Source organism: Bicyclus anynana, chromosome 15 (genome assembly GCF_947172395.1).
Source record: "Bicyclus anynana chromosome 15, ilBicAnyn1.1, whole genome shotgun sequence".
Taxonomy (NCBI): Eukaryota; Metazoa; Arthropoda; class Insecta; order Lepidoptera; family Nymphalidae; genus Bicyclus; species Bicyclus anynana.
The window spans coordinates 3,838,573-3,865,231 of NC_069097.1; the positions used below are offsets into that span (position 1 = coordinate 3,838,573).

At 34.3% G+C, this 26,659-nt stretch overlaps 2 protein-coding genes across 2 annotated transcripts in view; both read left to right on the forward strand.

Annotated features, from left to right (window-relative positions):
• Nucleotides 1–117: 117 nt before the first annotated feature.
• On the forward strand, nucleotides 118–15,654 carry LOC112051656 (DNA polymerase delta subunit 2). The gene is made up of 8 exons (XM_024090384.2): nucleotides 118–558; nucleotides 1,026–1,147; nucleotides 2,279–2,372; nucleotides 2,906–3,057; nucleotides 4,519–4,695; nucleotides 5,158–5,229; nucleotides 6,671–6,907; nucleotides 15,490–15,654. Exons 1-8 carry the CDS (start codon nucleotides 197–199, stop codon nucleotides 15,600–15,602), a joined length of 1,329 nt encoding a protein of 442 aa, XP_023946152.2. The 5' UTR covers nucleotides 118–196; the 3' UTR covers nucleotides 15,603–15,654.
• Nucleotides 15,655–16,294: 640 nt separating this feature from the next.
• Nucleotides 16,295–26,659, forward strand: part of LOC112051663 (activating transcription factor of chaperone) — a 33,113-nt gene continuing 22,748 nt past the window's right edge. The window contains exons 1-3 of the mRNA XM_024090391.2: nucleotides 16,295–16,455; nucleotides 19,581–19,677; nucleotides 21,271–21,410. Of these exons, the coding sequence (XP_023946159.1) occupies nucleotides 21,302–21,410 (109 nt within the window). The 5' untranslated portion in view covers nucleotides 16,295–16,455; nucleotides 19,581–19,677; nucleotides 21,271–21,301. The remainder of the gene's footprint in view (nucleotides 16,456–19,580; nucleotides 19,678–21,270; nucleotides 21,411–26,659) is intronic.

Sequence of the window (26,659 nt, forward strand, 5' to 3'; positions counted from 1 at the left end):
TTAGTATTGTGGTCAGTATTTTTATTAGTGTGGGTCACACCAAATGACTATTGTCAATGTCAATTGTCAATTTTGTCCAATGTCAGTTTTTATTGGCGGGTTTTTCTATAGATAAACATTGGAAAAGTAGATATTTTTTAAATACAGTACAAATAATTGGAAATTTCAAGTAATTGGAATTGAAATATTAATAAATATGTTATTCAAAGTAGAATCGAGATTAACTGATTCTGATAATAAGAACTTTGAGCTTCATGAGCTAGACAGACCTACTATTCAGTATACGGACACATCTAAACGATTTTACGAGGCTTCCCGTGATTTTTCAAAACAATATGCTCATATTTATTCTGCGAGACTAAGTACCTTTAGAAATATATTACAACCTGTAATTAATAAAAGGTGGGGCAATAAATACAAGATTTTAAAGCTCTGTGATTTACGCGACAAAGGTACAACTTGTATTATAGTAGGTACCCTGTTCAAGCTTCAAGAATTAAAACCAAGTATATTGAAGGAGCTCTCTGATCAACTGGAGGTTATTCCACAACCTGCGAGGTTAGTAAACAAACATCATAGATGTCTATATAATCTTTTTTTCATGGGTTTTTAGCGTGCGCCCAAAAGTTGGAAATATCCTACATAGGCTAAGTCACTGTCATATTAATTGAAGCAAGCATTTATGTTTTTTTTTGTGAGAAATTTTTACCCTTCATTTGGGTCTCTGTAACTAGTTTTGATACAGGGTACGGTACACAAGTTAATCAGAGGACCAATGATTTAACAGGTTCTATGAAGCACTAGGGTGTAATAAAGAAAGAAAAGATTAATGCTTCATGAGAACCTGAAATTCAAACTCAAGCTTGTAAAGAAGGACCCTTTATCATTCTTTTTTTTGGATAATCAGTTTGCTCCAAAATGATTATTTGAATAAACTCGTTTTTAAACACCAATGTCGCCCAATTACTTTGGATAAGCAATTCTCTACTGTAAATATATTTGATTATCATTTCTTTGTTACACAGGACACATTTTGTACATGAAACAGATAGCTTAGTTTTGGAAGATGAGCTACAAAGAGTCAAGTTGTCTGGTGATTGCATCCATGTTAATGAAGTTGTAACTGGTGTGGTGGCAGCTCTGCTTGGTAAATTATATTCCATGATGATGATATTATTAAAAACTTGTGTACGTCCGTGACTTCGGACACCCGCAACTTGTCCCTCTTTAATCCAGCTCTTACAGTAGTATCGCTGGAAAAATGGAGTAACTTCTCCTGTTTTCTCAACATTTCCCTTCATTGCTCTGCTCCTATTGATTATAGTGTGATGAAAAGTAAACTATAACCTGCCCAGGAGTATGTAGAATAATTGAACCAAGTTTTGTTAAAATCTGTGGAGTAGTTTGGACCCGGCACCTGCACAGTGAATCCATGGAATGCTAAGATATTTGTCTCTGTGTTTCTATAACAAACATACAGACAGACAGACAAAAATTTTACTGATTGCATTTTTGGCATCAGTATCAATCACTAACCATCCTCTGATAGTTATTTTGGAATTATATTTCATGTACAGAATTAACCCCTCTACAGATTTATTTTAAGTATAGAAGAAAATATTCCAAGTTAATGTTATAAATGTGAAAGTTAGTTTGCCTCTTGTTTGCTCACTAACTATCAACCAATTATCTGTATATAATTGAGAGTATGTTCACATATATCCAAAATGTACTGGATGGATTTTCATGAACTTTCCATTTATAGATTAAGCTATAGGTTTTGTTTTATTACAGTTGAGTGTAAATAATGTAAGAAAAAAACAGTATAAAAAACCATATTTAATCACTCACACAGTCACTCAGTCCTCTAGGAGTAAATAATGACTAACTTTCATCCAGTAAAAAAGTAATAATACTAATGCCTGCTTGTTGTTGATAAAAATTGCACAGCAAACATTGCAAACAAAGAAATTAAAATGAGGGTAGAAAACGCATGTGATTTCATACTTAATTTATTTAAATTTGTTTATTGGTTTTTTGTATAAAATGTTTTTCAAAAGATATTAACTATATATCTAATTGTTAAAAGCTTGTTAATCAAATATATTGATATAATAATTAAATAAGGACCAAGTTAATTAAAATTAATATGAGGTGTAAAATTGTTTGTTGATAAACATTGCACAGCTAGTGCTGGCTTTAGTTTTTTTTTTTATTATTTTAGTATAGATGTCTGTTGGAATGCTGCCAGTTCTGTATGATTTAAATAATGTTGTAGGATCTGAGGATGACGATGGTGTCTTTACAATCAAAGATATGTGCTGGGCTGGATGTAATATACAAAAACCTTTGCCAGTTTTAAGTAATGACAGGTAAATCAAGCTTAATGTTGTTTTATAATGTAAAGTATTTTAAAAAGTGTTATTATTTTTTTTTTATTCTTTACAAGTTAGCCCTTGACTACAATCACACCTGATGGTAAGTGATGATGCAGTCTTAGATGGAAGAGGGCTAACTTGTTAGGAGGAGGATGAAAATCCACACCCCTTTCGGTTTCTACACGACATCGTACCGGAACGCTTAATCGCTTGGCGGTATGTCTTTGTTGGTAGGGTGGTAACCCTCCCTCCCACCAGCCAGACCTGGACCAAAACCTCAATTGGCCCAGCCGGGGATCGAACCCAGGACCTCCGTCTTGTAAATCCAAAATATTTATGTTATTTAAGATTTTATTATTTAGATAAATATAATAAGAATCACTAATATTTGCTTACTAAGATTTGTAACCTATCTAATGCTAGCTCACGCCGTGCGATTTTACCAATGTGGTTCCAGATAATATATAAACTCATAGCCATAAGGCTTTAACATTACATAAAGTTATTAATTCAAATTTTGTTTTTAGATATATAGTTTTAATGTCTGGTCTAAATCTAGCTTCAAAAAGTGGAGACCATATGTTTGCTTTAAATCTATTTTTGGAATGGCTGTCTGGTTTTTGTGGAACATCAGAATATCAAGAGGAGCTCTCTAAAATTGTGAGAGTCATAATAGCAGGTATAGTTATAATAATTAGTTTCTTTTTTTTGTTGTTTCATTTTTGTATTATAGCTTGAGCGCAATAATTAAAATTAAATTGATTTTATGTATGCCTAGTAATAAGTATGGTAATAAAGATTATTTATTATTAATGCTATAATTTTAAAGCTCTTGTGAACTCTCTCTCAAACTTAAATTTAACTTTTTTTGGAGCCTTCATAACTTAAATTTTATGAGTGTGACCTCAGAATACAGAAAACTCTAGAAGGTATTGGAATTAAGCCATTGAAATTACTCTTTTGTGGTGTAATGCTGTGTTGTGTTATATGCTATACAGGTACAATTTTTGGACACAATGTGTGCTTTAAAATGACAGCTGAATGTGGCTTCTGGTGTTTTCTGCCTTCTGAGTGTGTGACTTATGTTATCAACATAATTTTTTAAAATTATGTTGAAAATACAACAACTAATGTATTGCAGGATATAATTATGGGATAGAACTAAATAATTTTACAGAACCCTGTGGGGAATATGGAGTTACTTTAATTAAGTTGACACTTTAAGTTGGCTGATAGATTAAATTACTTGGATCTATGAGTTCAATATATACTAATAGTACTTGAACAATGGAACTATACTACAGCCTTTCTTGACGGGTATTGAGTTACTGTTTACTAACAAAGAAATTAGAAATGAAGGTAGAAAACGCATGTCATTTCATTACTTATTAATTTTAAATTATGAATGGTTTGTTTATAAAATGTTTTATTAAATATATTAACCATATCTATTATTATTATTAGGTGTGAAATGACTGGTGATTTATACCCTCATTTTTAATTTGTTACTTGGTAAACAGTACTCATCAAGAAAGGCTGTAGTATAGTAAAACATAGATCTGAAGCCACGTAGGTAGTTTAGTGTTTAAGGTATTTTAAACATATTTGTACTTGTGTACTAATGTGTGACAAAGTGACCCATTGGGAACAAATGTGTCAGCAGAAAATAGAAAATACTCAGTTTCCCATATCCTGTTCTCTTGCCCTAAACTTCTCCACCCCATATATGATGTTCTTCCTCCTAAATTCCCACGTCCTTTAAATTTTGAGTGTTTGTTAATGTCTGTGTTTAGTCCCTATTGTAAATTTATATGTAAATATATTCAATGTAATAACATTAAGCTGTAAATATTATGTGTATGTGCTAACAATATTAATTTTGTGTTCTTTCAGAAATGTGACTAACAACCACACTAACAAAAAAAAAAACCGCTATTTATAGTGTCAAAATTAAGCTGAATAATAATCAATTCTTCATTCCCAGCTTACACCGATCAACCTCTAAAAGTGTGTCTTCCTTACCACGCGACATTGGCGAAGTAAATTGTACCCAGTTGGTAAAGCAGCAAGGCATAAAATCAAAAATTGAATTGAATTGAATAGAAAATAAAGTTGTTAATTGCAAATATTGTTATTGCAGGTGGAATCTATGCAAATCAGTCAAATGAGAGTATACTGAATGAAACAGATGTGATCGCAGCTTCGGAACTAGTGGACACATTCTCTGCCGCTGTCAGTGCGGTCACACCGTTGGACCTCATGCCCGGCTGCAAGGATCCAGCTAGTATCATGTTGCCACAAAAGCCTTTCCACTATTGTAAGCTGTTTTTTTTAATCTCCACAAATTAGGCCTTGACTACAATCTCACTGGTAAGTGATGATGCAAACTAAGATGGAAGCAAGTTGACTTGTTAGGAGTAGGATGAAATCCACACTCCTTTCGGTTTGTACACGACATCGTACTGGAACGCTAAATCGCTTGGCGGTACGACTTTGTCGGTAGGGTGGTAACTAGCCACGGCCTAAGCCTCCCACCAGCCAGACCAATTAAGAAAAGCCTCGTCACAACGCGACACGTCAGACAAATATAAATCCGGCTTTAGACTTCCTTGAGAACTTTTACTGAGAATTCCTTGAAAGAAAAGAAACCGCTCAATATTTTGTTCTCTCTGTACTAATATTTAAAGTTGTGTCCAAAGCCACTGTTAACTACTGAGTCGACGAGGCAAGAGATTGTATAATCAAGTGCAATGTAACAATGAACTCTTTTTCATTCCAGGTTTGTTTCCCAAAGCCACAGAGTATAAATCGTTCAACCGAGTCTCTAATCCTTATGAGTGTGATATTGGAGGTTTGTAATTATTGTTTGACATATACGACACATAGAAATATGGAATTTGGCTGGGAGGGAGTTCGTAAATATCTGCTGAGAATGGATTTTGCGATTTTAAAGTGGTCTGAGGATGGACGAAGTTGCAGGCGTCTGTCTGTCACCTTTTCAAAGTTAAAACGCTAAACCGATTTGGATGAAATCAAGTGTATATTCTTTTAATCCCTGAAAAATCAATGGTTTCCAAGGGATTTGTAAAAAAAAACCAGAGTTTAAATTTGTGTATTCTTTAGTACTATTTTTCTCATTTATTTATTTCTCTTTTTCTTTTTAATTAACGATGTTATACTTAGAAAATATAATACAAAAGACTATTAAAAAATTATAAAAAAAAATTACCCTCCCGCTACGGGACATTTGAGTGTCCAAGCAAAAGCTTCTTATAGTGTTGGTCGAAGCTTTTCGCTATTAGACCATTGACTGCAACAACTATCGGAACAATAATAGTTGACTAATAGTCATCATCATATCAGCCGATGGACGCCCACTGCAGGACATAGGCATTTTGTAGGAGACTTCCAAACATCGCGATACTGAGCCACCTGCATCCAGCCAATCCCTGCGACTCGCTTGATGTTGTCAGTCCACCTGTTGGGGGTCGGCCAACACTGCGCTTACTAGTGCGGGGTCGCCATACCAGCACTTTGGGACCCCAACGTTTTTTTCTTCTTTTTTTTTATTCTCCACAAGTTAGCCCTTGACTACAATCTCACTTGATGGTAAGTGATGCAAACTAAGATGGATGCGGGCTAACTTGTTGGGAGTAGGATGAAATCCACACTCCTTTCGTTTTGTACACGACATCGTACTGGAGCGCTAAATCCCCAACGTCCATCGGCTCTTCGAACTATGTGCCCCGCCCATTGACACTTCAGCTTCGCAACTCGTTGAGTTTTGTCGGTGACTTTGGTACTTCTGCGGATCTCCTCATTTCTGATTCGATCACGCAGAGATACTCCTAACATAGCTCGTTCCATCGCCCGCTGTGTGACTCTGAACCTTCTTATGAGGCCAATAGTTGGCGACCAAGTCTCGGATCTGACTAATAGTACTGTTGTTTATTATAATGTTACTTTTACTTTCATGCATGAGTATCTTGAAATGCCGACTCTCAAATCTTCCTTGACAGTCGGCAAATAACAAGGAACGCCATAAAACACAAAAGCAGACTACAAGAACACACAAATAGTCACGCCTGTTAAGACCAAAAGGCTAAAACGATCCACTGGATGAATTATGTGGTGGACAGTAATACCCGAAAAAAGGACCACAACACGAAGAGTCGCTTAATGGAGTGACCTTTAACTAGAAACATTCTCTGCTATGAAAAATTCAGTTTATAGTCAAGCGACTGATCACTGATAGATGTAACTGAACACAAAAAAAAAACTTTTACTTTCAGGATTTCTATGTTTGGGAACATCTGGTGAACCTATAAATGATATAACGCGATACAGCAGCATTGACAGTTATTTGAATGCCATGAAGAAAACCTTGCAATGGCGTCATATGGCGCCGACATGTCCAGACACCGTGCCAAGCACCCCATGCTTGGATACAGATCCGTTTACTATATACAACTGTCCCGCTATATATTATTGTGGTAACAGCAGTGTATTTGCTACTGAAGTGTTTAAAGGTAGGATTGTATAATATACTAGTTGTTGTCTGTAGGAATACGGGGATAATATTATTATATAGCCTATAGCCTTACTCGATAAATGGGCTATCTAACACTGAAACAATTTTTCAAATCGGACCAGTATTTCCTGAGATTAGCGCGTTCAAACAAAAAACAAACTCATCAGCTTTTTAATAATAAAGTGTTTTTCAGATAGCATGGGTACGGTGACAGTTGCCGTATGACGTTCATAATACGTACTATTTAGGTGTTCGAGCCTTCAGCTTGATCCACTTACGAGATTACCCTCCAAATTTTGCCCGTTTGCAGTGTTCCTACCCTACATTTCATTGGGTAAATGAGGTTTTGACATAACATCACGCCGTCATCCGCCGGCATGTCGCTTGACAGTTGTGAATGTCAATCAGTACGTCTTCAAATTTTGTTAAGTGAGCAGTGTTAAATGTGAATATTAATAAATAGTGATAGTGCACAGTGAAATTTGTTGGAGAATATTTTTGTCAACGGTCTAGTTAGATGAGAGATTATTCTCAATTCTAAGCGAATATCCGCTCTCCGGACGGTAGACTCGCTGGATAGACCTAGTTACCAAATGAAGACAGTAACGAAAAAATCGTAGCCATCTTGTACGACCGATGTGTATTGTTCGCTGTCGAGTGTCCACGTGACTCCCGACAAGCTTTTTCATCTTAGCGAATGCCCGCTCTTCGGACGGCAGACTCGCTGTATAGTCCTACTGAATGATGAGCAGATGACGTCCCACCTGGGACGTCGTCTGAGACGTCGGCTGCTCAGACTACGGCTGAGACGTCGGCTGAGATGTCGGCTGCGCAGACGTCAGCTGCTCAGACGTCGGCTGAGATGTCGGCTGCGCAGACGTCAGCTGAGACGTCGGCTGCTCAGACGTCGGCTGAGACGTCAGCCGAGATGTCGGCTGAGACGTCGGCTGCTCAGACGTCGGCTGAGATGTCGGCTGATCAGACGTCGGCTGAGACGTCAGCCGAGATGTCGGCTGAGACGTCGGCTGCTCAGACGTCGGCTGAGATGTCGGCTGAGACGTCGGCTGCTCAGACGTCGGCTGAGACGTCGGCTGCTCAGACGTCGGCTGATCAGACGTCGGCTGAGACGTCGGCTGCTCAGACGTCGGCTGTGACGTCGGCTGTACAGACGTCGGCTGAGACGTCGGGTGTACAGACGTCGGCTGTACAGACGTCGGCTGAGACGTCGGCTGTGCAGACGTCGGCCGCACAGACTGAGGCTGAGGTGTCGTTTAATGGGACTTCATCTGAGATGTCGGCTGACGTGTCGTTTGAGATGTCGGCTGATTCGCTGATTGAGACGTTGTCTAAAATATCGGCTGACGCGTCGTCTGGGATGTTGACCAACGCGTCGCCTGGAATGTCGGCTGCACGGCTGATTCGCTAACTGAGACGTCATCTGAGTTGACCGTCGATGCTTTGGCTGAGACGGCCGGCGTTTACGATGCCTATTTGTCACCTATTTGCTATTTGCTTGTCCTTTAAGTGACCTCTGACAGCTGCCTTGTCGGCTGCGCGCCTGAAGTCTAAGGCGCGTATTTGGGTACTCTTCAATTACCAGGGTCCCTGAACGTCAGTAATCAGCTTAATGACGATCTTTATAGATCATGGAATACATAACTCAAGTTGATTGGGAGTCTTTAAGAAAGTTATAAATGCTTGATGAATTTGTATTATCAATATTGAAGCTCCTTGGTAACACATCAAACCTGGATGTGTTCGAAGAAAAGATTTCAGTGGAATATGAAAATTACGCGTTTACTGCGTTTCACTATACCTATTCTCCATCTACCGCATGTTTATAGTGTCTAAAGCTCACATGGGCTTAGAGAACGCAAAAGCATACTTATCATTTGAAGCTAACATAATTATTTAACTACTGCTGTGAGTCCTGATTTATTTCCTACTTTCAGCAATGAAACAAATCTTTCTGATCGATGCATACGATAATAGGTTCTTTAAAACGGATGTTCTTTGTCCTTACTGCCCTTCCTCTATTTTGAGAGGCTTTGTATATATTAAGAGATCCAGTTGATGGCCTTCCTTATGGACGAAGTTGCCTCATCTTGACTGTATCGGAAGAAAAATTTACTTTGCACAGAAAGTTTATTGGAGCAACGTAATAAAATCTTAGAACCAAGCATCATACAATGTTATTACAGTATATAAATACTGAATGTTGTTGGATTGCTCCCGTTCAGTTAGAAGATTATCTTAGCAAGACAAGCAAGACCAGGAAACTAATCTTTTTATTTTGATAAATACTTTATCTTAAAGCAAAATGGGACATGCAGTAAAAATTCCTAGCCAAGCAAGGATATCATTCTCAGAAGCTTCGCGAATATTCGAATATACAACAACAGTCCAGTCTTCACTTGACTGAAGATAATACTAAATAGTGCATTAGCAAAGATGACCCCGCGTTCACAGACAATCACTTCATAATGCAGTGACAGTGACAGTAAATGTTGCACTTCAGATACTCGTGATACATGACTGCACTTTAGATACAAAAAGGGTGGCAATCATACAATGCCTGAGACCTATATATAAAGCCTCAAATAAGAGATTCCACAATCTTTTGCAATGTATTTCACTGTACAACACCCATTTAGCCACCGAAAGTCAACTGGCTTTATCATATTAAAATGCAAGATGTAATAAATAAATATTTTCCGGTATGGGTTAGTCATTATTGGCTAGATACTTGGCTCACACATAAAGGCTCGGGTTCGATTCCCGGTACCAGACCCAATTAAAACAGGTCACTCCATAGAAGCTATGGCTCGAGAAAATGTCCACGAACTAAATATGAGAAGGAAAAATAAATAAATTATATTTGAAGTCAGAAAAGATCTTAGTGCTCAAAATATTCATGCACTTAATTAAGTGTGCCTGGATCTAAAATTACACTTTGTTTGATAGATAGATTTAAAATTAATCTATGGAAATTTTTTCATATAATACATATATTGTGGGGAAATTAAGAGAGTTAGGAACGAATAAATATTTCCTTCTCCTTCAAGGGGAAAATATGGCCGTATTAATTAATTACTCTTGCCCACAAAAGCTTATTTGATTTGCCGATACAATCATTCCGTCGCTTTATATATCTTGAACGTACAGGCAAAGGTATCACAAGCCACATCTTTCCCTGCCTCATAGACGGTTTCTGTTCTTAAACTTTTGAAAAATGTCTACTTTGTAGAATGATAACTCTGTATAGATTTGTTAATGGATATATATTTAGCTAAGTAATTCAGATTTCATCCTACTTATACTTAGTTACTTTACTTATAGATGATATTCTTTTTAACAACGATTCAAGCATACTGCCTCTATTCATCATATAGGTGGTAGATACAGCTACCCAATATTGGGTGGTATCTATATAAACTATCGAAAATTCAATCTCATGTCAACACAAATAGGAAAATCGCCTGTATGTCGCCAAAGACAGTACAAAAGAACAGTCAAGAAATGCTACTTACTCATAAAGAAATTTCGCTGGTGGGCATGGTGGCTTGCAACTGTTATAGCAGTGTATAATATTTATAAATTATGCATGCTCCTCGCCTCATTCAGTATACATTATACAATATATCTGCATACGTATTAAAGAAGACCATCTACTTGAAATTTTATAACATCAGATGCAGTAGGATTCAGTAGAGAACTATAAGAAACTTAATATTCATAAACAGTTTCTAAAATGAACGGCAACATGTTTGACACAAGCTTAAAGATATATTATGGATTGTATTGGATTTTCTATGAGAGAGCGAGTGAGAAAGGACCTTAGATAGAAAAAACTGTATGCAATATTTCAAGAAGATAACAAATATATAAATCTATACCTCTTTGCATTAAGCAGTAAATTCTAGATTTAGCTAACCAACTTCAAATATACCTAAGCCAGGTACTTTTCTGGGATTATAGACGGGTCTATACCGATTATTAGAATTGCAAGATTAAATTCTAAAGTTACGAAGCTCTTCAGACAACATTCAAGGTGATGGAAAAACCAGAAGTAGACTTGTTTACCAGTACAAGGGCAGTGATCTAACCAATCTAAAATATGATTGCTTTTCTAGTATTGCCCATTCTTCGACGTCTTCAGCAAAGACTTAAACTAAAGGCTGTGGTGGCCCTAGCTTATTTCCATCTTCAACGCTAGTACCTATAATTCGAGACATCTTAATCACTGCTTGAGAACGTATCTTCTGGTAGCTCCAGATAGGAGAGAAAGTTTATGATATTCCTCTTCTCCAGGTCTCCATTGTACCAGAGAACCAAGAGCCAACCATTTACAATTAACAATCTAACATTTCTTTCGCGAGTACCAACAGGTCACATTCAGTAACATATTGTATGTGCTTGCTGTACTACTAAGGTCCTTGGCAACAGAGGACAGAATATTTTAGAAACAGCTTGGCGTAAATTCACAATTAATACGTGCAATCAAGCCTGGATATGTTGGAATGGGTTAACAATTAGATCCTACTTCGGTAGGACTTCATTTTTGCAAATACTTAATAAATAAATCAGAACTCGTACTCAGAACTATTGATCTTTAGAAATCCTTAGTCAAATAGGTTTATAAACCCAAAAATTATCGAGTAGATAATTACCTAGGTACTTGATCAACCTAAAGTTAGACTAGCATTGAAACCAATTTTAAAACCAAAACCTCTAACATGGTTGGTCACCTATGAGTCTATTTATATACTCAACTGATAGCTTATTTTAAGTAGCATGTCATGACTCCTTGTTTTTATCTTGAGTGGAGAGTTCATGTTTTGACTATACACAGTACGGTTCTGACAAAATACAGATCAAACATTGGTTTGGTTAACTTTATGTAGTCAGAGGGCTATATCTATTAGTATACTTGAAATTTTCTTAGATGTCAATTTTAAACAACAATAATGGCTGACTATGAACCAAAGACAATCAGTAGGGTTGAGAAGTTAACCGCGGGCATCGTAACGATATCAAGTAGGTATCGTTATATCTGAAATAACTAAACTAAAATATCCGTTACTATACGTCATCTTAAAAAACGAATACGTTCCATATTCGTTTCGTTTTCCAACTTTTCAGTTGTGTGCATTTTAGGAAATTAAATATCATTTTAAGAATATATACACCAAGGAGAAGAAGTGAATCATGAAATACATGAAAATGTTGGATATAGTAATAATAATAATAATAATATTATTATAGCCTTTATTTCCAAGTACATAAATTACAAAAATTTTACAGTTTACATTTTTAAAAATTACAAAAGATACAAAAGTTACAATAGTTAAAAAACATTAACATTTCATTTCATTTTGTTGGATATAGTAGCGACATTATTTCTGCATACGAATATTTTTGAAATAAAGTCAGTGGCAATTTATAATGGAAATTTTTAATTTTTAAATTGTTGAAAACAATTGAGAAAAACAAAAAAGCGACAAAAATATTTTTCTATTGAATTTTTTACCTTGGTTATACACCACTAGTCCAAATGACTATGTAGAACATAATTGGAATTAATGTACACTTACTGTCTGTCTCTAATTATAATTCGTAACATTTTTCTAGCTCTAGAACCTACTAAATTTATTACCGCATAATGTCATATATTCAAAAACCTTTGTACTAAAGTTTCGGCCCCTTGTACATCACTATCTCTCAAACTTCTTTATATAATATCCTAATAACTCTGACTATCACGATTTAAGTATACCAGAAAAATAAAAATCTCACCATGTTGCGAAACAAAAGTAATAAATTTTTTTCCATTAGTATTTCAAATCTTTTATTTATTTTTCTGATCCAGCAATCATAATATTCAAGTCGTATTTGTGTATTGTTTTCTTTATTCTTAATTTAAAAATTTTGCAAGTGGTTGAAGAATCGGTTTATCGGTTTTTTAATAATTTTTGATCGTGCTATATAATTACAAACATTCGGGAGCACTCGCGCCGCGATCGGTTAAGCTCGGTTTAGGATGAGTTAACTGCGAGCAAAAAGCGCCACATTGTCGCTTCCATGCTCACAGTGAGGTCGTGTCAATGTTTGTTCCATATCATCATTACTTATTTGTTTCGTTTGCAATACGATAACAAAAACAATAATATAACTAACCGAAAATTCCGACTTTCAGATGGGTGGATTTTAGGTTGAATTTCATATGGATTGATTTATTTATTAGGTATATTAAAAATATAAAAAAAAAATATTATGAAAAAATACAACCGACTTCAAAATGTTAACGTACCCACGAAACTAAAATCGGAAAGATAACATTATTATATTTTCTACTTATTGATCATTTTGAAGTCGCTGCCCAGCCCGTCTGATGTTGACTTAAGTCGTTACTGAAAAAAACACATGACAGACAAAAATAATGTCTGAGAAACAAAAATCTTTACGATAGGGTACACCTTGAATTAATAGATTGAATACACTGGCTTGGCAGAAAATATAATGATATTATTTTTCCCTTTTTTAATTTCGTGGGTACGTTAATATTTTGAAGTCGGTTGTATATATTTTTTAAATTATTATTTGTTTTTTCTCAATTAGGTCCTTCAACTATTTTAAAATCAAAAATCTCCATTTAAAATTGCCACTGACTTTATGAAAAAATATTCGTATGCGGAAATAATGTCGCTGCTATGTCCAACGTTTTCATGTATGTAGATTTACTTCTTCTCCATGGAGTATAATATATTCTTTGGTGCTGTGTTAATAAAGATACACATTTATTTTATTTATAAACCACAAAGGACACAAATATTAAAATTAAAAAATATGTACATAATTATCGACAAGTTATAATTTCATGTATCTTTCCCGTCTCTTCAATTCATAGACAATCTAGCATTACGAAATGTCAAATTCGCAACATTTTCGTTAATCTGTAGAAATAAAACTTGTTGTGATTTCGTTTTTAGTGAAATAAATGTGATATAATAGTTAATTACAAGCAGTTTTTATGTAATTCGCGGTGTGCGCGTTAAATGAAGTGATGTGTATATAAATGATTTAGTTTAAACGGACGGTTTGTGAGAAATATGTGAATGTCGTGACGACGGATCTTTGTTTACCTTTTTTGCCATGTAAGGAAAAAAATACTATACAAACTGATATTACAAATTTGTTATATTTGGGTAAAGAAATTATTGGACATGTCAATAAATCTGGTTTGTTTATTATGTCTAGCAGAAGACAAAGATTAAAGTAGCTGCTCGCAGTCATTTCGGTATAACTGCGAAGCTTATTGAAATTAGCACGTTTTCAGCTTTCTCAGATAATTTTAAAAGCATCTGTAAATACAGATTTAATAAAATACAATAGAAATTTAAAGTGGGTAGTCAATATATCTACGCTGTCTTGAAGAAGTTCCTCAGATGTTTTGAGGTTTACTTTACTACTTTACAGCATTAAGTGCAGCATATTTACACCAATTTAAATGAATATATGGGTTGTATAGGTTTTGTTTTTACCATTAAATAAAATATCAATTAATAAAAATATGTGTGTTACTTTTGGGTGAAATCTACATTAATAACTGTGATTAATAAATATACAATAATTTTAATATCAATTAAATTTGATATCTAGTTAATTACTTCAGAGATGAGAAAAATATTTTGTCTCTATGATAATCACTGATAATATACTGATTTGTATACTGATAATTTAAACGTCGTTGATCATTAATTAACATGTATAATGATTATCATTTCTTTTACTATCATAAAAAATGGTCATCACAGTACGCCTTGCCATCGCCGGCAGAATATAAACACATCTCGTAAGTGGATCAAGCTGAAGGCTCGAACACCTAAATATAACCGTTTTCCCCCCAAAGGGCAGAAAACGATTATTTAGGTTTCAGCCAAAGCTTGATCCACTAAAATTTCATGCCTTGCCGGCTTACGAGAGTACTGATTGACATTGACAACTGTCAAGCGACATGCCGGCGGATGACGGCGTGATGTTATGTCAAAACCTCATTTACCCAATGAAATGTAGGGTAGGAACACTGCAAACGGGCAAAATTTGGAGGGTAATCTCGTAAGTGGATCAAGCTTTGGCTGAAACCTAAATAATCGTTTTCTGCCCTTTGGGGGGAAAACGGTTATATTATTGTGAGTCGCGTCTTACTTTCAAGAGTGAAACGAACTGTCACTGTACCCATGATATCTGAAAAACACTATAGTATAGATTACTAGCTTACTTGGCAAACATTGTTTTGCCTTAGAAATTATTTCTAGGGATTAAAAACCTTTGGGGTGGACCACTGTTATCACTTAAGGGCATGATGGCCGATTCTAAGAATTCTAACGTATGCTGAAACAACTGTATAAGCGTAAAAAAATACGCTAGTCTGAAATCACTCTAGGAACAGTGTGGTGTGTCTAAGCTCCATATCCCCTCTCCTATATGTAGGGAGACCTGGTAGGCGGTTAAAAATTAAAATAGGCTGATATGATAGTGGTGATGATGTGCAATTTACTTATTGTTTTGTTTTGTTTTCAGGAGACGAAAATCAAACAGTTAGAATAGTGTGTGTTCCTGATTTTTGTACATCTAGAACGGTGGCCCTGGTTAATCTTGCAAACCTGGAATGTTACAGCATGAAATTCGCATAAAGAACATTTTTTTATTTATAAAATATAACTTTTTATTATCTGAACTTTATTATTTTTAGTTTACTTTAAACAAACCCTTATTGGAATACATTTCACATAGACACCTAAGTAAATACTTTTGTACCTTTTTATATAGTGGTACCCAGTGGATGGCTGCCATGAGCTAAAGAGAGCCTTCTAAACACAAACGGCTAAAAAGATACTTCTAAAGCCTCCCAAGATCAAAGCTATTTATTATGCCTACCTACCTTACTTACTATGGATATTCCAAAGAGTAAATTAATTTATAAGGTAGGATATTCTTTGACAGATATTGTTGAAGCAGCTCGAGATATCGAACTTTCAGATATTTTCAAATGGCAAAGTGTTTAATTTAGAAGTTCTTGCGTTAAAAATTCAAATTTTTATGTACAGATAAACTATAAAGGCACAAAAATTACAGAACCTAGAGCATCAAGCTAGTTTTAAAAACCGATGGCTTTTGACGTTTTCAAATAATGACATCTGTCACTGTCATGATTAGATTGCAATGTGATAGAAATGCAATCATCCTATTGGCTGTTGTCTTTGTGATTTAGGCATATTCGTTAACGGTATTGGTTATAATTCAGTTTGTGTAAAACAACACATGCAATCTCCAATGGCAGTGATTGCACAACATTTTAACTTCAGACATGAAATATCCAAATGTCAAACATTGACGAATGTTGTCTCTTTCTATTACTCATCATGGCTCGCAACTAGAAAGACGTGTATTTTGTTTTCTCCCGTGCGATTAATTGCTGTAAGATGGGTTTCTAGTTTTTGAAACGTTTGCACACCTGCGTGTGCCTTCACAAGTTAAAAAAATGTTGTAAGTAATTTTCTTATATTCACTAACAAATGTTGTTTGTAATCTTGGTTGTGGATTCCATGGCGTCGTCATTGCATTACGCTATGATTATAGCTTTCACGAGCGTGTTGAGTCATTTCAACGTGACATACTTACGGTACCACCATTTACGCTAGTACCTCAAGCTCAATGTGCACAGGTTCATATTTCGCCAATCATCACAAACACTGCCTTCGTAGTCTTTACTTGCAGTTTACCTGTACAACTATTGAGTAAAATGCAGCGTACATATACGTATTGTGTTGCAAGATGCATAGTTTTGCAACATAATCACATTTCTCCGTTTTCCTGCACAGTAAACCTGTTAGCTTTAACTACCCATGTTTGTCTCTGTAATTTAAACCTTGACATTCATTGCCATTCATGTATGCAATAAATGAGAGATTGATGAGTTGCGTTTGATAAATTACTCTGGAAATTATCTGCTTCATGTATATTCATTGTACTTATCAACATTTATGTTGTTTTCTCTCTAATCTATTGTAATATAAGGTGTTTTATAATCTTATGTTTATTTACTTAACATACTTACATCTATATAAATAACTAAAATTGAAGTGTCTATTTCTAAATTCACAGGGTTGCAAAATGCAAAACAAGTTTGGCAGCTTGCAATTTCTGAAAGAGACCTAATGATCATAGGCTAAAGCATCTAGAACAACTTTAATTCTGCCTTCAGCAATTTGTAATAGTACTCTGTTTAATTTGTCCACTATGCCAGTTACAGTATAAGATTGCAAAATATTTTGTAACAAACTTGATGTCAACACAGCTTGCAATGCACCATTTCAAAAGCATTGAAGTAACTGATTATGTGTTTTTATTGTGTATTGAATGTTTTGTTGGTGTCTTTTTATTTAAAAGAAATGACCTGACCTTGACTTAGTTATTAAAAAAGTTCAAATGTTATATGTTGACATATAGTGGTGGAAGGTGGACTTCTAAATCAACTCAGATTTGGTTTGGTTGTTATTAATTAAGAAAGAAAGAAAGAAAGAAAATTATTTTATTTGGACACACACACACACACATAATACACAAAAGACAACAAATACCTAAAACAAAAGAAAGAAATTTTAAAAATATAGTAAACTAATGATTAAATTAAATCCAAAAAAATTATGCGTGTGGTACCAAAATTATGCGTGTGGTACCAAAATGGTCAATGAGCTGATTATTATTTATTAATAATTAACAATGACATATTTTTGTCATTGTTAATTAATAATTAAAAAAAAACATATTTTTTTTCTAATGTACGAGTAACTTGGGAAACTGTCTTAACACAATGAACTTTTCTCCTTGATAAATGTGGTTCAAACAGAAAGGGAACCTAAGTGTCCCATCTTTTATGGTTAAAATTCAGTAAGCCATCTTTTATGGTTAAAATTCAGCGATGTTAAGAATTTGTAATGTGCAAAAACACAAGTATGGGTGGAACAAACCATATCCTAAATTCCAAATATAAGGAATAAAGGCTTCACAGTATTAAGGTAATATTCATTTTTATAGTGCTGAAGGAATTCCCCATGTAGGATTTTCTAGTTCAAAAAATGACTGGCATAATTGATAGTGTAACCTCCTGTTTATATCATTCAATTGGGTTTTATTGTTAGCATTTTCCTTAAACAAATGAACACACATTGTTTCATGTTTCTAGTTATCGGACCATTGATCATTATGTAAATATAATTATCTATCATTATAAATGTTTTCTCTGTCCACATGCTATAACTGACATTTGTGATAAGTATATCAAAAGGAAAGTTAGAATCATGAATTACGAGCATGATTGAACTGTGTTAGAGATAAAAATCTTAGTATACCATTTGTGGGTTTATCGAGTGCCAGAGACGAAATTGTCTCCAAAATACAAAATAATATTTTTTTTTAAAAGTTATGTCAAAGTCCATGGTACAGTGGTATGTGTGGTGGATTTATAAGACAGAGGTCCTGGGTTTGATCCCCGACTGGGCCAATTGAGGTTTTCTTATTTGGTCCAGGTCTGACTGGTGGGAGGCTTCAGCCATGGCTAGTTACCACCCTAGCAGCAAAGATGTACCGCAAAGTAATTTAAAGTGCCCGTACAATGTTCTGTAGAAATTTAAAGGGGTGTGGATTTTCATCATCCTCAAAAATTTAATAAATCTGATAGTTTTAATATTTGTCAGTAGATTAATGTCAAACATTCTCGCCAACCCCCATGGAGTAGTGTGGTGGGTCTGAGCTTCATATCCCCTCTCCTATACGGAGGTAGGCCTGGACCTGTAGAGGGCTGTTAAAATAGGCTGATAATGATTGTGTTACTCCAAATCCTCTTTGAAAACTTATGAAGACAGGTTTTATAGTTTGTGAGATTTTTGAGTACTAACATACAGACAAGTTGTTTCAATTTTGAATTTATTGCCACAGCTCTAAATTTTTGGTTGTTATGTTCAAAGTACAGTGGTACACACACTCAGTTTCTACATTTATATCATAGCAAACTTTGGAACTACAAGTAGGAAGATTAAACTTCACTTCACTTTCTACTCACAAAAGTGTAAAAGCACGGAAATACATCATAGCGTATTTATTACGTACATATTTAATAACATTGATTCCTTATTAGTTAAAACATTGTTCCTACTTACATAATAAATTATGTAATGATTAAATTATTTAGGTGTCATAATGTCAAACCATTAATTGTAATTATTATTCTTCTATTTTAACATATGCTTGATAACTTATTATTGCCCTTGACTTTGTCTCTTTTAAAATGATTGTAAAGTATGAATTATGAAAAAATCCTATTATAACATATAGAGGATTATAATTATGCTTGTAATTTAGAAACAAAAAGATTTAACTATGATTTCCTCCAACTAGATGTTTAGTTATATTAATGTACTGTAAGAGGCATCTCCATCTACATGAAAGTGTGTGTGATAAAAATATAAGTAATAAAAATAAATATTAATAATAAAAAATATAACATTTAACTAAAAAAAACAGACAATATAAGTTTTCTTATATTTTCTTAGTGAGGTGTGCACTGTGTGATTATTATTAATTAATTTAATTTTATTTTTTTTAATTTCCAGTGCCAAAATGGCGCCTACCAAGGACACCCCTGTCCCTCGACAACTATCATCATCATCACTGGACCTCGACCAATTCCGATTACAACTTGCATCTTTGGTAAGTACAGATGACTTTGATTTAATTTATAAAGTTAAGATAAAAGAATACACAGTTTGTATATTGTTTTGTCTTAAATTGTACAATACTTTCTAATATGGTACATAATATTTTAATGATTCTAAACAAATATTTTCAACAGTACCATTTTGTTCTGAATTTAATATAACAATGAAATAATTATGACCAAGAACTTTGACGTTCAATAAGCTATTTAGTTTTAATTAACAGTAACCATAAGTTTTGTAGTAAGTTTATGGTAAGTACATTTAAAAAATATCTATATTTTATGTTTTTAATTTTAAGAAATTTTAATGACTTAAATATGAAGAAGTAGCCCTGTTATGATATGACTTGACCAAAATACATTATCATATCTATACTTTCTTTAATTCCAATTTGTTATAATACCTTTGTACGAAAATTTTGAATTTTAAAATATATTGGATAGAAGCAGGCGTTACTTTGCGGAAGTTCATCATGATTATTTATTTATTAATGATTTATTTATTTTGCTATCATCCGCGAAAAGTCGACGAACCCATGCGACAACGTCACCCAGATCCGACAAAATACTCTCTACGTACGTTTCACCCCGTGGAATTGCACGTTGTAGAGTCAACATCTCCTGAGGATGCTCCGGTTTCGGGGTGAAACGTACGTAGAGAGTATTTTGTCTAATAGATAGAATAGATTCTTCTAGACTAGTTCCTTGACTCCCTTTCTTTTCAATAGATTGCTGTTGTTCTTTACCATTTTCATAACTATTTTTGGCACTCCTCTTAATTCCCTACTTTGGTTAGTTTAGGATTTTGTGTTTCTAAAAACCAATTTAGGACTAGGATTTTTTAGTTTAAGGTTTTATATCTGGTGTAGTAGTAGGCCTCAGTCATGGCTATGACTGACTGAATGGCAATGAAAACACCAAGCAATTTAGTGTTCTGGTATGAAGTTGTGTAGATACTGTCAGAGATATTGGTAGAGTAAGTAAATCTATAACCGTAATAGTTCAGTGAATTTCAGTTCTGTGCATTTTAAGATATTAAATATCACGTGTCTCAAACGGTGAAGGCAAACATCGTGAGGTAACCTGCATACCAGAGAATTTTCTTAATGCTCTGCGTGTGTGAAGTCTGCCAACCCGCATTGGGCCAGACTATTGGGACAGACTGATTTGACTATTGACCAAATCCCTCTCATTCTGAGAGGGGACTCGAGCTCAACAGTGAGCCGAATATGGGTAACGAAGTAAATCTGCTTCCTTAAAAAATCTTAGGCTGCATCGTCACTTACGTTCAGATGAGATCCTAGTCACGAGTTTCCTTGTCATTGAATAAAGAAAGAAAAAGAGATCATAGGGTTTTCTTATCTTAATATATAAATACGAAAGGTCCAGTCATCACGATATCTCGAAAACCGCTTAACGTACAAAGTTGATATTTGGCAGGGATATAGGTCATAGATAGTAGAGACTAAGAAAGGACCGGATTAAGGAAGTCTAAGGACGGCAAACCGCGCGGTCGTCCTCTAGTCATTGTATAAAGAAAGAAAAAAAAAATGTTTATAAAACTTGTTGTTTTTTGAATGTTACAGATTAACACCAAGAGCATCATCACCACCAACAATGAGTGCGAGCGAATCATGGGTGTGGTCGCTGGCTTCGGCCGACGGCCTTCTCACTGAAAACGAACGCTTCCTGCTGAGCGACGTTGATCTTTTTAAGACCGATGAAGGTATGACCCAATGACAGACATACGGAAATTAGGCTAGTTGACACTTTTTTTTAAAGGGGTCTTAAGTTATTCATTAGCGTTTTACAGATTGAAAAAAAAATTATATGTTTTTTGAGACATGAATAATAATAAAATAAATTAAATCTTTATCATAAAATAAATCATTGTATATTTTTTGACAGTATGAGCCAAAATGCTGTCGGCAATGATTGTCTATATTTTAACTGTTTCATGACGTCATGTTCTCACTAAACCATAACCAAACGGACTGGTGTCAAAATTATTAATTATTAATTAGTTTGACTTTAGTCCCTTTAGTGACATCAAGTTTATCAAGAATAAAAAAAAAAATCAAGTAACATCAGGACATCACAAAATGGACGATAGCGTTTTTGAAGGTTGGAAAAATTAATACCTAATTTTCTAATTAAGTTTTAAATGAAATCCTTATATTTTTAACCGACTTCCAAAAAGGAGGAGGTTCTACGTTCAGCTGTATGTATGTTTTTTTTTTAAATTGATATCAATATATTTCGGACCCTTATTCCATGTACTACACGAAATTAATATTGTTTATATTTGATATGAGTCAACTAATCTATGAAATCTGCCTCGTAGGGCCTGTGGTTTGCCTGTGTGGTTTCGAATCACGAGGTCCAGGATCGGGTTTTGCAATACTGAGCTTATGTCCAAAGAAATTTTCAGTAAAAATTCTCCACCCAGAGTTGGGAAGTTGACGGTGTTACAGTCCTGGTCATTATTATTATCATATAGTGTTAAAGAGTCAAACATTATCGCCCTAAGCCCGCCAACCTGCAATGCAGCAGCGTGGTGGATGTAAACTCCATATCCCCTTCTGTACGGAGGGAGGCCTGACTTTTTGGTGGGCCAGTTAATCGTCGTCAACTCATATTCGGTTCATGATAAAAATGATGATGTGAAAATTAAACTTTAGTAATAATCTGTATAAAACAAAATTGAACCATCTGTTATAACTCCCAAATCAACTGATCTTGTGTATAATTGGCACTTGACTTAGCCGTCGTTGTAGTCAAGACCTACCATGTGCCTACAAAATATCTCATGGAGAGAAAAAGACATTGCTAATCGTTAGCGGCAGAGTTGAAATATCGTTATCTCTTTCGTCCCAACGCAACAGAAACAGAGGCATTTTCAATTCGGCTGTTATTTGTTAACATTTGTCTTTCGTCTCCGTCATATCATGGTGCATATGATTTTTAATATTGAATGGTCACTGTAAGATTTGTTAGGTTATCTAATTACGTAATAACTTGAAACAGAAGATCCCTTAATTACAGACAGTATAAGGTAATGGACTTGGTATTACATGGATCTCACAACTTTTTGCGGTAGAATAACTGATTGCGAGAATTGTTACATTTTACAAGTGTTGTTTTTATGGTATGCATTTTTCTATACTAATATTAGAAAGAGGTAAAGCTTGTGGCAGTTTAGGGGTAATCTCTGTATCTTATGTTACATACATTATAAATATTCTTTTACCAATAGAAAGCTAAACAATATTAATTAAATAAGCTAATATTTATTAGCTTATTTAATTAATATTGTTATCATGATTAAACTAGGTTAACGTTATTTGTGAGTGTCATAGGCTTAGGTTTCATCCCCGTATTCCCACAGGAACGGGAACTTCGCGGTTGAAATCGCGGGGCCCCTAGTAGTGAATAATTGCGTACGAAGTAGGTAGTGGGTAAAGTAAGAGGCGTTTTTTCATATAGGTACATGTTCATGGACGCCAGTACTCGTACCACTGTAGCCATTGTTTTTATTTTCCGATAAATTAATTACTCGTCGTTTTCCTCATAGTTATTGTTATGAACAACTTTACCTATGGTTAAGATTAAGTTTACCAAGCGGTTTACCCTCGCATAAGAAGTTAACACCTCCAAAATTCGCTTTATACTTGGATGGTTGACAGTCCAGACCCCTGAAACTGACTAACTTTCAAAGCCATCACAGTCCAAACTCCATAATTGGCTAGCATACTTACTTAAGGTAGGAGGTGGGTTGTCAAAATTCTTTCATAAAATTATGTCTAGCTACTACAGGCTCATAGTGCACAACATAACTTACATTAATACCCCTATATTCCTAAATATAGATTAAGATTTAAACTTCAATTTTCTTCAGAGTAAAGTGGACCTTATCACCACTGTTTCAAATTAACTTTACTTTAAAGAAATTAAGGTTGAAATACTAACCCATGTTTATATATAAGGCCAAAAATGAATAAGTCTTTCTGCTACAAGATATGGCAGATTGACTTATTATTATGCTAGTAGCCGGTGCAGCTACATTCATGGTGCATACGGCAACTTTTACTCGGCCTATATTGTTTGTTCCACTGAATGTCACAGATAGACATGTTTTTACTTTTTAATTTGAAAAAAAAAAACAATGGCGGTGTACTTACTGAGACTATGTAAAAACAATAATCCAAAAAATAATAAACAAATTTTAGTCACGTAATGTAACTATTAAACTAACACGAATCATAAATAAGTTACAAAATATTAATGACGACATTTAATGTTGTCACATATATGAAAATTTGTTTCCTAATAGTTAAAATTTTAATCTTTGTCAGCTAAACAGTGTAGTAATTTATGTACTAATATTATAAATGCAAAAGTAAGTCTTTTCACGTTGAAACCGTTGAATCGATTTTGATAATTATTAATTAGAGCTTGGAGCAAAAAAACATAGTCTACTTATTGTCCCGAAAAAATAAATAGAAGGGGGTAAAACAGAAGCTTAAAGTTTGTAGGAAAGTTCGTCATTTTTCAAGTTATATAAATAATTAACTAGTTGTATAAATAATTTACTAGCAGTTTCTCGCGGTTTTTCCCGCGTGATAATAATAGCCTTTTATTTCAATAACGATTACAAAATACAATAAATGATACAAATTTGTCAATATACAATATACAAATGTCTATTACAATCTAATTATTTAATGTCAATTTAGTAATACTCGTATTTTTCTTTTTTTTTGTTTTTTTTTTGTATTAAAATATGATTTCAATCTAATAATTTACGATTATATGTACGAGTATGTTAATATTTTATTTAGTTATTAAGCACCCATTTTTGGGTATAGGCCTCCTTCCATCCTTTTCCATTTCCTTTTCCATTCAATTTTATTTAGTCCATGTTATACTGTGTCAGTGAGGCGAGGACTGGCGCATAAATAAAATAATTCTTTTTAAATTATACATATTATTGTAAAAACGTGTAGGTATAGATACGCGTTTAAATATACATATATATGTTTCAAGAATTTTGTAAATTTCACCGGTATAGAGGTATAGATAGTGATTAAAATAATTTTTCCCTTTATTTGGATGTAAGTTTAGAAACTGACAACTCTACATTGCATCACACACAACCATAGTGAAAAATACCTACAGCACACTAAAATATATTGTTGCCGCATTGTTGTTATGCATGCTCAATCTTGATAATCTATGGCTACTTAGTAAAGGTCATTTTGTTAATAAATTTTATTTCCCCTCCTTAGCCTTGTTGTACTTTACTTTTATTCATTACAAGCTATTGTTTATCTTTTGAGTACATTCAATTCAGAATCTTTTAAACGATAAGTTTTATTTATATGAAATTAACGTCTGCAACTATTTCTAGGTGTTTCCGCATTGTTACGAATACGAATGTTTTGTTACCAAGGATGTTTGCACTATAATGGCAGGCGTACACTTATCAGAGGGCCTAGTGGCAGTTTGATACTGTTATTATCGCGTTTACGTAAACGCGAATTTCTAAGGAATTGAAACAGCGCCATCTACTACTGCACAACTGTTTCAATTCCATATAAATTCGCGTTTATGTAAACGCGATAATGTCAATGAAATGAAATGTCAATCTATTCCATTCGTCTCTATTCGTTGCCTATCTATCTAAAAATATTTAATCAACATTTACAAGTGAGGTTGTTATCTCATAGTTCAATCTACATTACGGAATTCTACCAGCGCCGTCGATTGGGTTGACCTTACTTCTGTCGTAAGAGTTGTTTAGTTTCACTGTTGACAATAAATTTACTTTGGTATTTGACTCAGTTAATACTTACCGCAATTACTCTTGGATGTTAAGAAACAATGCAGAAACTTAGAATAACTATTTGTTTGGACAATATGATAGGCGTGTACCCATATTTTTTACCAACTTCCTAATAAAAAAGGACAAAACAGTTTTCAATGTTTTCACACTGTGACGATCGCGTAAACGTAAACGCGAATTTCTAAATCTAAGGTATTGAAATAGCGCCAACTTGTGGCACTTCTGCACAACTGTTTCAATTCCTTACAAATTCGCGTTTGCAAACTGCCACTAGGCACTCAGAAAAAAGTTATTTACAAAAAAGGCGATAATTCCTATCAAATACCACCATCGTCGACAAACTGAAAACGTCGCTTTATTTCTAAGTTACTGATACTTTATTTCAGGGAGGATTGGCTTTGAATGTACATAGTATAGTAGTAAAGTTGCGTGTGCTTGTTAACAAAATAAAGGAACTAGCAACTAGAAAATTCTTTTACTACTAGCAAGCCATGTTATTTACGAGTGGCATAGTATATATTTTAAAATTTTCTAAACGTCAAAAATGCTGTCGTCCATTTTGTGACGTCAAAATGTTACTTGACGTACTAAACGTTTTTCTTTTGTTAACTAATTTTTGTCAAAAGCTCCGTTTGTAAGGGTTTTCTTATGGTGAAGTCATGAAACAGTTGAAATATAGACCATCATGGCCGACAGGCGTTTTGGGTTGTATTGTCAAAAACATATTTAAAAACTATAATTTTCATGTAATCACTTCTCAAAAAAATATGAAAAAAAAACAATCTAGTAGAACGATAATGAACTATTTAAGACAATTAAAAAACAGTGTCAACTAGCCTATTATTACCTCTAAGAACCGTGATAGCCCAATGAATATGACCTCTGCCTTCGATTCAGACGGTGTATAGGTTCGAATCCGGTCCGGGGCAAGGGCCTCAAACTTATGTGCATTTTAAGAAATTAAATATCACGTGTCTCAAATGGTGAAGGAAAAACGTCGTGAGGAAACCATCACCATGTGGCTATTTTTTTTCATTTTTTTTTTATTCTTTACAAGTTAGCCCTTGACTACAATCTCTCCTGATGGTAAGTGATGATGCAATCTAAGATAGAATAGGGCTAACTTGTCA